Source organism: Melanostigma gelatinosum (assembly GCF_949748355.1).
Source record: "Melanostigma gelatinosum genome assembly, chromosome: 15".
NCBI lineage: Eukaryota > Metazoa > Chordata > Actinopteri > Perciformes > Zoarcidae > Melanostigma > Melanostigma gelatinosum.
In genome coordinates, this window is record NC_136648.1 from 21,028,035 (window position 1) to 21,041,415 (window position 13,381).

At 40.7% G+C, this 13,381-nt stretch overlaps 1 protein-coding gene across 1 annotated transcript in view; it reads left to right on the top strand.

Moving 5' to 3' along the window:
• Nucleotides 1-3,951: 3,951 nt before the first annotated feature.
• LOC306789541 (cadherin-6-like) overlaps nt 3,952-13,381 on the top strand; it is a gene marked incomplete at its 5' end in the record, with an annotated part of 34,549 nt that continues 25,119 nt past the window's right edge. Inside the window, one exon of the mRNA XM_079285536.1 lies at nt 3,952-4,170. Within this exon, the coding sequence (XP_079141662.1) occupies nt 3,952-4,170 (219 nt within the window). The remainder of the gene's footprint in view (nt 4,171-13,381) is intronic.

The window sequence follows — 13,381 nt, forward strand, 5'->3', positions numbered from 1 at the left end:
TATACACAGTCTATGGTGGCCATCTAGATGAGACTTGTGAGGGAAGCGCTATGTACAACCAATCGCTGAATAAGACATTTTTAGGCGACCAAAATTTTACAATAAACTTTTATGAAGTGAAAACACACTCCCAGACCGGACAACATTATGGTAGGGACCTGTCGATCACTGTGTAGCCCCGCCCTAAAGCATCCCCTGCTTTATGGTCTGTTTGACTCTAAATGGACCATAACTCACTAAATGAACATCATGCTGTATTGAAGAAGACTTGAAACTAGAGATTGAGACCATAAACTCATGTTTACTGAGGTAATAAATCAAGAGGGAAGTAGAGTCATTTTCTCATAGACTTCTATACAAACAGAGGAGTCGCCCCCTGATGGCCAGTAGAGAGAATGCAGGTTGGTGGCTGACCCATGGCAAATATATACTCAATAAATTAAAACTGGAAAGGCAGAACTGGGTGCTTTGACAGGGCCTCCCAGGACCAATACATTGTTGTAAAAAATAGTTATGGCCTAAACAACATCAGTAACTTGTTAAATGTCTTCACGATAAATCAATCGAGAAGTGCGATTAAATGTCTTTATATATGAGAATCATTTTGGTCATAATAATGGTTTAATTGTGGTATAGGCGTTGCATCAACCATGCTGGTGAGGCGGTCACCACAGTCAGGTTGTGATGGCTGGTGGTTGCATATTAGGGCTGCACCCGAGCGCTGAAAATGTGAACTGATGTTAAGCTCTGCAAGGTCAGTGCACAATGTGCACAGTTAGTTGATTAGTCAATCGGCTCATAATCAAGCGTTCACAGTGAATGTGTATGGATTTATTGATCCGGTACAGTTTTTAAGTGCACAAAGACAGCTTTTGGGAAGTGTTTTTCAAAATGCTACAACCCCCAAGTCACTCCGAACATCTAGGTGAAGCCAAGACAACCTGTCTCGCTGAAATGATGCATGCAGGAGAGAGAGGAAGGAGATGAACGATTACAATTTCAATTTTACGGATGGTCCATCGATGTCCCTCATCGCAGGGCCCATAGAGCATGCTGGTGGTTTCCTTTGATCCCGCCTCCCAGCCCTTGATCCAGACTCGTTCTCATTCACATGAACGGAGAAAGAAAGACACTCTGGATCCATCTGTAGTGCATTTCACAACATTTAGGACACTGGTTTAAATAAGAGCTATTTAGGTGTTTGTATTAGGAAGTTGGGTTGGTGTTTCTTTTCCTTTGTAAGTCTGTGGGGAAACGTTGTTTTGGGCCCAATTGCACTACATGATGGACCCGGAAGTTGTTATTCCACTGTTTGGCCACTATGGGTACATTTTATTTGACATGTCCTCGCTCCTCACTTGAACCAGAAGTTGATCTGCTCGGCCATCTTGAAGACCGTCTTAAAAGGTATTATCTCTGCCCTTAGAGGCGAGGAGGGATCTCTGAGGAGCCATGAGCGAGGAAACACGTGGAAGTCTTTTAATGGCCGACACGCCCCCTCATTGTTTATCAGTTATTGATTGGACGCTGCAGCCCATCGGATATTTCTCAACGTCACTGAGTGAGGAGAGAGCACAGATCAAGTTTTACGTTTGATTTGTTTTCTGATCCACAAGGTCCTAACAACAAAAGGACCACAAACAACTTTCTTCATTTATTAGAAAGATTTATTTCATGATAACTTTTATTATGGATACAATTAAAGTCAGCGAGAGCAGCAGAGTCTGTCTGTTTGTCATTTCCATTCAGTCACGTGAGGCTGATGATTCCCCAGCATTAGGTTTGATACGAGTTACATCATTTCAATTTTGCCCAAAACATTGAGCCTACTAAATAATTTCCAGTGTTCAAAGGACACCATACTCGTATTCTGTTATTGAATAATGATTTCAAAATAAGAATATCAATAACTACAGATGTACACAATGATTAAATAACACAAACACATTCTGCCAGTAGAAATGGACACAGTATCAATACAGACAGCAGGCTACAGAGAGAAAACACTACTGTGACAGTGATGATAGCTGAGTGTCTGTATTGGTATGACTACAGCTCACATGTTTGCAGACACAAACGTCTCCACAGCTGTTGAAGACGATTGACAGCTGATTCAGCTGTCATCACAAACAGACGTCGCTTCACGTTAAATAGACTGTACTTGTATAACGTTTTTCTCGTCTTCTGACCACTCAAAGCACTTTAACGCGACATCAGTCACCCATTGACACCCATTCATACACTGATGGCAGGTGGCTGCCATGCAGGGTGCCACCTGCCCATCAAGGCTGTCTAATCATCCATACCCTCCTCCTCTGATTGATGGACGACCCTGCTCTACCACTGGGCCACAGTCGCCATGTTAAGATTCAGAAGAAAGGACGTCTCATTTCTCTAAAGACATCTTTCCTCGTTTCCTCTCTCCTCTCATGGTTTCCTTGCGTCTCTCCATGCATCCCTGGTGGGAGGGACTAAGACATAAGGAACAGATGCAAGTGAGGGAAACGAGGATGTAAATAAGAGACTTGGGATGTACCCAATGTAGAGAGACAGTAAGAAATGTTCTGTAAATTACATTAAATTAAACGTTTCTGCCATTGAACCAATTACCAACTATTAAGTCATTACAAATCAAGATCTATCTGCTAAATATGATGATTAATCATTAAAGCCTGGATCGAAATCCAAACCAAATGTATCGCGAAATATACATTTTGACTTTTAATATAAAAAAAGTCAAAACTTATATTTTAATCATCAAGCATTAGCTTTAGTATTAGATTATCTCCACAGATTTGCAATCTTGCGATCACAAAAATGTATTTAGATGTTGGCAAATCCAACCTTCATCGTTTTTTAAAAACACTTTTAAGGTGAATAGAGCAGATGTCTGGCGTCAGTCGGTAGCTTCATGTCACCTGATTCCATTGAAAATGACTTGTAGCTTCTTGCTAATGGCTCACAGTGTGAACACATTAGTGTTCAGTAGTTGTCGATAGTGAAGATTACATGCCACTTACCTTCCATATTTCTTAAAGTCGTCAGTATCTTCTTACCGGTTTAATGATCTGTGTCTCTGGTATTATTACAGTTGTCTGGGTTCATAACATCATCCGGAGGCACGCCGTGAATTTCACACAAGCCACACGTTGGCTGGTTTACTACAGCCGTATAAACCCCAAATAATAATTGTATTCCTTTCCATTCTCGTACACTGGGCATGCGGGTGCCGGTATAAACAGGAAGTTGATTGGTTGCGTATTATTGTACTCTTTAATAATATGAGGTCGTGCTTGATACTATGCTTGGTCAACACGCGTCTCTTTCTCGTTTCGTTGTAGTCTGTTCTCACTCGTCGTACTGGAGAGCATTTATGATTTTGTTCCTTTGCAGTTTCTTTGTGAACTTCACAATAGTTGTGCAGGACAAACTAAGCATTGATAAGAAACGTAAATTCCTCCATTGTGTGTCCATCGCCCTCTTCAAAGCCGCAAACCGTGACTATGTCCACTCCGTAGGGCTGATGACGCTGCAGAACACGCCCCTCGATAATCGCTCCAATAATAGCTTGCTTCCTCCGCATGTTGGACCACAGACCACTATTCTGTTATATTAAATGCCGCTAAGAAGCAGTTTGTTCTCCCTGCTTTGTTTTGTATACATTTGCTCATCAATAAGGAGAACGTTCACTCCTACATCAAGCAGTTCAGGTGCCAAGAAACCCTATAGAAACGTCCCTCATCATGCAATCTTATTGAACGTGAACCTCAGACTTGCAATGTTCCGCACATCCATGTACTCATTTCTGTTTCTCTCTCTATTTTTCAGCTCCTTCGCCAGTCAGTCAAAACCTGAAGGACTATGACAGATAGAACATCTCCCATTTCAAGGTGATCCTGCTGGGAAGATAAAACCTTTGTGACCCGTACATCCTACACTTCCTCCAGAGAAATGAGGACTATCTTGCTGGGCATTGTGTGGCTCTGTCTTGGCCTGTCCCTGGATGCTTGGTCTTTAAGTGGACGGCAAATAGAGACAGTTGGTGGAGAGGGAACTGAAGAAGAGGTCAGAGGAGAGAATCTGCTCAAAAGAGTGAGACGAGGCTGGATGTGGAACCAGTTTTTCCTGCAGGAGGAGTATACAGGAAGCGACTACCAGTACATTGGCAAGGTAAGAGCTGTGCCACTACCTCGACCTTTAGTTACATTGAACGCTAACATAGTCCCATATCAAATGAAATCACCTTGATGACACTTATTTGTGATGTTTTATTTCCTGCATTTTAGGCATTATCACTATGAATGTATTCGGGGTGGGACTCTCTAGGCTCCTCACGATTCGATTCTGATTCAGAGGGCTACGATGCGGCTATAAAACGATTATCGATTCTTCTTGATGCATCCAAACTTATTCAATACATGATTTATTTTTTCTCATTGTGGCTACCTGCTATTTTAGCAGCACCCTCGTATGAAAAAAACGAACATAATTGTTGGAATGGTTTCTTTTCTCTCTCTCTCTCACTCACTCACGCTCTCACTCACTCTTTCTTTCTTCTCTCTCGCTCTCACTCACTCATTCTTTCTTCTCTCACTCACTCACTCACTCATTCTTTCTTCTCTCACTCACTCACTCACTCACTCATTCTTTCTTCTCGCTCTCTCTCTCTCGCGCTCTTTCTTCTCGCTCTCTCTCTTTCTTTGTTCTCGCTCTTACTCTCACTCACTTTCTTCTCTCTCTCTCTCTCTCTCTCTCTCTCTCTCTCTCTCTCTCTGTGTGTGTCTCCATCTCTCATACAGTCTTTCAGGTCTTAGGGATCTTTAGAGGTCTTTCCACCCTCCTCCGACACACACACACACCCACACACACACACGCCATTTTAAAATAAAAGCCCCACAGAATGAATCCTAACTGAAATGCTTGTGATGAGCCTGTCATTTAATAACCGGTTTGTGTTTATCGAACATTATGATTCTGTCTCCTCTCCCCTTCTCCCCCACCCCCACACCCCATTTCAAAATAAAAGCCCCAGAGAGTGAATTCTAACTGAACTGCTTGTGATGAAGCCTGTCATTTAATAACCTCTGTTTATGTGTCAAACATTATGATTATGTCTCCTCTCCCCCTCCCTCCCCCACCCAGTCCCACCCTTTCAAAATAAAAGCCCCATGGATTAACTGTATGTAAACATTAAGCTCAAAATTATGCTTTTTTGTTGAAATAATGAATGCTCTTACTAATACTGCGACAACTACTACTACTGCTGCTAATATTTCTAGTATTACTACTACTACTACTGCTACTACTTCAACTTTTGCTACTATTACTGCTACTGCTATTACTGCTACCATAAATATTATTACTACCACTACTGCTATTACTACCACTACCACTACTATTATTACTTATACCACAACTGCTAATACTGCTATTCCTGCTACTACCAGTACTAATAACCAGTACTAATACTACTACAGCTGTTAGTACGACTGCTACTAGTACTACTACTACTACTACTACTTATTATACTACTACTACTACTTATATAAAATACTACGACCACTACTACAGCTATTACTACGACTACTGATACTACATATACTACTTCTTCTAATTACTAATACTTCGACTACAACTTCTACTACTACAACAAATATCACTACCGCTGGAATTCTTTTAAGCTACAGAAACCGTTCGAATATCAAAATGTTCAGCTCTTTCAGGAGAGGGGTGATATAACTTCATATTTGTAATCTTTCAACTTTTTTGAATTGTTCAACTTTTTGCAATTTAAAAAAAATTGGATATCTATTTTCAGCGATGCTTTTGAGATTAATTTCAGCTTTCAGCATTCCAACGCATTTTCAGCAGGAAATGCATTTTCTAGTTCAGCATGTTCTGAATCATTTGACATAACAAATAAGTGATACAGAGTTCTCCTTATAGGCAATGACAATTCAGCTCTCAAACTGAAATAACGCTTTCTCTAACATGTGGTAAAACTATACATACAGTGAGAAAGTGTGGTTACTGTGACACAATATTCTGTGGCAATGGATGCCCACACCTAATGTTACTTCTCCGACCCGCTTTCCTCAGTGACTTTAGCTTTGGTTTGGTTGTAGAATGAGAGTATCGCTGTGTCCATCAAAATGTTGAGATGAATGTTGTCTCTCGTTTCCAAAGTGTGCAACATAAACGCGAAAGCTCTAATTCTCAATGACTGAGTAGGGGCACCAAAACAGGTGCAATCTACTTTGTGATTCCGAGTTGGGCGGAAGAAGAAGCGAAATGCTTCTAAGCCGGGTGGTGCCGGTTGGATTGTATCCATATTCGGCTGCTCAAGCTCAGCCGTCCTCACCAAAACTCTGCTAGCATTTAGCCTAGCTTAGAACGTAAACAAGACGCATGTGTATTATGTATGTTGCGTTCAAGGGCAGCGGTAAGGAACGGACAGCCCGGTGTCACAGAACTGTTTCAGGCCATCAGAACGTTGAGAATTGAGTTTCGATTATTGAGTTTCCTGCATCGAGTCATAATCTTTCAAGAGAGAATCACGAAGAATCGACTTTTTTCCCATGTCCCTAGAATATATGCTAAGTTAATCACTGTTCACACATTTAGCTCATGACTTTGGTGCCTGCAAGCATACTAAATCACCCCTGCTGAATATCACTGCTATAAATCATTGAAAAGTTTGGTCCATTAATTCATTTTTTTGGAGGTTTTTATATTATTATGTAACTTCCCAGTTGTGTTCCTAATGTATTAAAATCTGGACATTGGTTGAGGTACATATGTTTAAGCATAAAAATGCCATTTTCCCAAAAACCGTGTGATCGGACATAGTTTCTGCATGATGACATTGCTACATTCCTTATCCATAGTTAGTGTGTATTACTATTAGTTGACTCAGCTAGTGCTGGCTTTCACATTGTTCGTAAGCTTATTGATTAGCTTGCTGTGCTGAAGGTAAGTTACTGCATTTTGCAAACAGGTGGGCGTTTCTGTTTCACAAGCCCAGTGAAGAGCTCAGGTGGTCTATCTTTAATATAGCTCTCATTTGAAGATTCACACAGCTTTTGAGACGATGTAACTTTTGAAAGAAGATACCATAGTTTCTCTTTTACAAATGAAAAGTTGAACTCTCACTGCTACAGCCTAACCTGGTCTGGTATGATCAGTGTTGTTTGGAGGCTATTGTTAGCTACCATTGGCAGACTACCGTATAACTGATATTACTAAGTCATGTTCCATAGGCTCGCTTTGAAGCTGCACTAATACACATTTTTATATGCACCGTAGCTAGTGTTCCCCAGAGTTTTACTCAACGTTTTAGAGGAACTTATGAGTCTCACTGCTCTTCAAAAGAAAATCTATGAACACTGAAATGTATGGGTTTATATAGCATACTGTATTTCCCTCTTGTTTTTAAAGCCACTATGTGTAGAATTGTAAGATTTTCAACTTTGGCGCCCCCTGTAGTCGTAAACGTAAACTACCGGAGTAATTTAAAATAGCCTACATCAGGGGTCTACTGTCTGACTTTTAAGAGGTTAAAGATGATTTTTTTTGAACATGTCATTCATCATAACCTAGAACCGATCAAAGCCACTACTTTTTCTGCAAAATTTCTTGACTATTTTTTTCAGGACCATCTTTTGCTCTGCCCATTATAAATGTGGGTGTGGCTGCTTTGCTGAATGTGGAGTTTCTGAGGCATTGTCATTATGTTGAATCTATCAAAATACTCAAGTTAATGCAATAAACATGTGCCTCATACTAATTATTTACAATCATTTTTAAATGGTAAATGTATTTCTATAGTGTATTGCATTCGTAGTAATAATTAGGTCTGTGATGTTCAATTACCTTGTGATACTGTGGAGTTATATAGGAGTTTTACATCAAACTGGCTGTTCTTTTTAAAAGAGGAGATTCTATTAGTGAAGTTAGCGCACAGTGCAGCGTGGAATAGTTGGCGCTGTGCTGTTTGATCAGTAGCCAGATGCCGGCAGCTATTGTGCTGCTCTGTATGAAGCCTGCTGTCTGACAGCAGCACAAAAAGAAAAGAAAAAAACAAACAGGAGTTTGAAAGAAGTAAACACTGAGAGAAACGAGAGCGATTCAGCAGACTTTCCTCCCTGCTGGGGTGTTACCTTCATGCTGGGGGCTTCAGATATGTGTTGGTGACTAAAAAATGGTTTAGAGACGGAATAGCAGGGACGGGAATGTGTTCAGTAGCAAACATTTGTATGATTTTCTTTTACTCCTGATACCATGGAGTGCAGACGTTTAATAATCGTCGAATACAGAATATTTATCCAATTCTGATCAAATGTATTCATATTCAGTTGCACTGCAAGTATTACCTTCACTCTGCTTGACGTCCTTTTTTTATGTGAAAAAAAAAGCAAACAACAAATAAACAATTTTGGACCTCAGGTGAGTTCATTGTATTCCAGTCCAGCTATCAGGATCCAAACACCAGTATTCAGAATAGGAGCACAACAAAAAAAATCACAGGGAGCTCTGAGCCTGTGTGTGGTGTGTTCAAATTAAATTAAATTGATTTTGTATAGCCCAAAATTAGAGATCACAAATTTGCCTCAAAGGGCTTTACAATCTGTACACATGCGAAAGCAAGCAATGCGACTACGATTAATAATGTGGGCAACTTGGTTTTATGGTTTAGTCCGTCATTCTGAAGGGTCAGATTTATATTCTCATGCAGTTAATTACTGGGATCTGGGAATAACACAACAAACACACAGGACAGCCACGCTACCAGCCATCACAGTTTAAAGATTGACTTCCTGCTTCCACACTGACCCACTGCACTTACTGCAGTTGTGCACAGTTTTCTGGTACAACAGGGGATTATTACTGACCTTTCAGGTCCTCTCATTTAAGCAGTTACCCTTTCACGCATGTAGCACCAGGGGGCAACCTCAGATTCTGAAAAGTGATGCCAATACGGAAGTACCTTTAGCTTAATTAAAGAGCAGTAGGCCTATGGTTGCTGCTGTGCGCAGTTTTTTTTATTACATTTAATCTTCCATTACAAAACTGGATTAAAACACTATTTCGCAGCTTTTATTTTTTTCTATCTGTATGATATCGCTTTATAAAAGAAAAGACAAGTTGAATGTGTTGGCGTGAACAGAACGCTCTGCCCTGGCTGAATGATGAATGTAGCAAACTGATCTGCTGCTTACAAATATCTTTGAAGTACAGACTGACAAAGATTTGCCTTAATGAGAAACAACGCTAATTATTTAAAAAAATTAGATTTACAATCTATACCAATACAATGAAGTGTGGTTAAATATAATATGAATGTAGTCTTACACTATGGTTAATTGTAATGGAAAATATATGTAAATCTAGACATTCAATTATTTTATGGGAAAAAAGGAACCAACACAGAACATATCCTTTTAAAATAATAAAATAAGTTGTATCTGTATGGTGGAGCTATGGTAGCGGTGAACGTGGTGAGACATAAGGATTCCAGAAAGCATATATTCTTCTTTGGATAATGTGCTGTGGTGAAATGCCTGCTAGCTCAGTCAGCTCATGTTAGGTGAAGGCATGGAGGTGTTGCAGGCCTGCAGACCGACAGATCCAATCCGACTGACTCCCACTGCTGGAGAGAAAAGGCAGTGAGGGGGCGTAAAGAAAGGGAGGGGCGCAAAGAAAATTAGGGAAGGAAGGAAGAAACGGAGGAGATGTAGGATTGTAATGCGAAGAATATTCAGAGAAAAGGTGGTATTCAACAAAAAAAAGTAGTAGTAGAAGAGGGGGGACAGGTAGAACAAAATGACAACAGGAAAGAAACGAGAACAAAACCAGCGATAAAAAGACAAAGAGCTGAGGGGTAAGGACTAAAAAGGTGAAACCTGCAGGTTTAGATCGTAAGTAGTTAAAGTCAAGTCGATGCCCATTTGCATTGGTGTCCTATCACCTCTCCTGTATACATTTTATTTCTCACCGTGACTCAATTCAAATCTTCACATTTTGTGGATGATACCGCTGTGGTGGGTCTGATCTTGTAATACTGATCACAGCTTAGAGAGCTGAAGTCTCTAGTTGAGGGGCGTCCTCATTTCAAGTTAGCTGTGGACCACCACAAAGACACAGATGAGCCTTTGTCCTTTGTCATCAATGGTCAGGCTGTTGAGAACTCTTCAAACACCTGGGGACCACAGTTTCTTCTTCTCTTATTAACTATAATAACACTGTGAGCCATATTGTGCAGAAATCCCACCAACAATTCTTCTTCCTGAGACAACTCATGACGATGTATGTACAGAGCTGTGATCTCACATTCTCCATCACGGTGTGGTATGCACGATGACAGGAAGGACCTTTTTAAAAGGTAGTGAAAGCAGCATAACACAATCAGTGGTCAAGATATGCCAAACCTCTGTGATATTTGTAACTCCTGCATGCTTATGGTCTGAAGATAATCAGAGATGCCTGTTGTCGAGCAAATGGGAAACGGTTTTGTAGTATTAAAAGTAGAGATGCACAGATCCAAGCTGATTTCAGCTGATTTATTGAATCAGTGTCTTAATTAAAAGCAGAACTACTTATTTCCCGAACAGCACGTATCCTGAGGGCAGCGAGGGCCCTTATCGCCTCCTCATCAATTCAGTCGATGAACTCAACACAAACTGTGAAACCTTAGAGGGTTTGCTAATGCACCAGACACTTGTATTTTCGTTTACTCGGTTAGAGTAAGTCTATGCCGATGTTTTATTCATCTTACTATAATATTTGTATTATGTCTATTCTGATGTGTATTTGCCGTATGGTTTTTATCTACCCCAAGAACCCCCAAGACAAATTCCAATCAATGTTTAGTTGGTACGGTATTACATTGCTGTTTGGTCGGATCATGTATGAGGTATGTGGAACAGGCAGTTGTTCTTAACACAGCTCCATTTAGCCATTACAGGGTTTCTGCATTGTAAACATGAGTAGCTTGGTTCAGAGGAACAAGACTTCTGGTGGAACAGAGATATTAAGTTGAAAGGAATATCCTCTCCTTGACAACCCAGCAAAACACCAACAGGCCAAGTCTGCAGATTTGGATTTGTTTGAAGAGGAAGAAGAAGAGTCTGAGAGTCAGCAGTCTTGTGTTATAACACACTGTGGGTTTCTCTTTTTTAACAAAGTTTTTTAACTGACTTCTTCTATTGTCATCGTCAGGTCAAAATACTTCACTGTTAGTGAAATCACAGAGCAGTTAGCATGGCTGATGATTCTTCGTCTCCTTTTTATAATACTGGAATTCGTACCATCTCTTGCATGCTAACTTAATTTACTTAGTTATACAGCCACTATCCAGCCATCATTCGTTATTTCTATAAATAATAATCATATTCAGATTATCTGAATGATAATTTGCTGACCCAAGGAAGTATAGTGGCTCTCGTTAGAGCTGAAGCACTGTAGGTTGGCTGATTGAAGGCACAGTTGCAAATATACAATGTAGCCGCTGCTGGTGAGTAATTGAGGTCAATCAGCTAGCATGCTGGCAATCTCAGAGCTCCAGTCTCTGGTCTTCAGACTGCCGGCACATAACAGCAGGCACTATGACATGTTCGGATCATGTGTGTCTACAGGGTTTTTTGTCTGTATTTTTTTGTGGCTTTGTGGCTTTTCCCCCCAGTTTTCCACTCTGTCTATAAAATTGTAAATGCCAAATAACATCAGCACACAGACTGCACTACTGTAGCAAAGAGGCTAATAGAGCTTGGGTTGTCCAATAACGGTGTTCACCAAAGAGCAACAAAACGAGTCAGCCTGGACTTGTGCCTTGATTCACACAAATAGGACACTTCCACATACAGCTTGTATAGCTGTGTCAAATTTAAACAATTGAGATTTAGATTCAGTTCAGGTTAAGGGTTTGCGGCCTAGAGCCAGTGTTTGTAAGTAGCTCGCACCTTCCACAGGTTGTAGTGGGAGAAGTAGCAGCTATAATAGCTCACTCACACACACGCATATTATGCAATCAAAGGCTTCAGCCCAACACCTGGCCTGGAGGAGAGAGGCAGGGATGAAAGGTGAACAGCGAGCCACTTGAGGTAGAGCGATACAGACGAAGGCGAGAGAGAGCGGGTCGGGTTATTGCTGCAGGTATCAAAGTCAAAGCAGCAGATCTCACAGCAGATCCGATAGATGTTCACTGCTTCAGGCTCAACACAAACTCTGGCTTTCTGCTGCTCTTTCTTCATTTGTAGCCACAGTGTTCAAAAGATGTTTTGTTGTCTCCGTCTTGGGCTGACTTTTGGTTTTCTTTTGTGTTTCCGCCTTTCCTCTTCTGTGCTTGTGTCTTATACAAACCTGTCACCATCATCCACTGGCCTGTCTGTCCTCTTTTCCCTCCATCCATGTTCCATCAGTAAGCTCTTTCCACATAGACGGATACAAATGTCTTTGTGGTCCTTGTACTGTAATAAAGCTGTAGACTGACATGTGCTTCACCGGCAAAGGAAATGAAAAATGTACATGTATGAATTTGCTCAATGCATTGATTAAGTTCAGTCCACTGAGGAAGTAGAATGCTGGTGACCTGCACAGCGTAACAGTAGTTGGTAGACCGGTTTGAATAAAACTCGCAAACACACATCCAAGTGCTTCCAACTAAACCACTCAATACTTCATTTGTTATTGCTTTCCAATCCGACAAGCCTATTGGCGAGAAGATCAAGCCTCTATCACTTTCCACAAGAAAGGTCGACCGGACATGAGCCGACATGGAAACATGACGTTTGGCTCTTTTATACTCCGTGAGGCTTTATCCTGGCAGCAAACCAACATTCTCTCAGCACCTCAAAGTTCTCTTTGCCCATTTGTGTCATTGTATTAAGAAATGTTGGGTGTCAAAACCCCCCTAAAACAGCTGGTTGCTGAAAGCGTTTGTCGGGGACTATTTATATTTATATGCAGACGACACTGTTGTGTATATACACATGCAAAAACAGCTGAGTTAGCAGCTGCCAAGCTAAGAATTGCGTTGTAAAGGATCACACACTGGCTCCATCAATCATGTCTGACTCTAAATGTAAATAAGACAAAAGCGATGTTTTTTTCTAAAACCATCAGTCAACGTCCTGATGCGAACATTCTTATCAACGGAGAAAGGCTAGAAATAGTCACTGATTTTAAGTATCTTGGTGTGATACTAGATCAAAATTTGACATTTAAGAAACATGTAAAAAAAATGGTTAAAACCATAAAATACAACCTAGCAAATTTTAGACACATCAGAAACTGTCTCTCCAAATGCAGCAAAGATATTTATGCATACCATGATCCTCTCTCATATGTCCTACTGCATTACATGTTGGGGGCAGGCTGGCGAAAC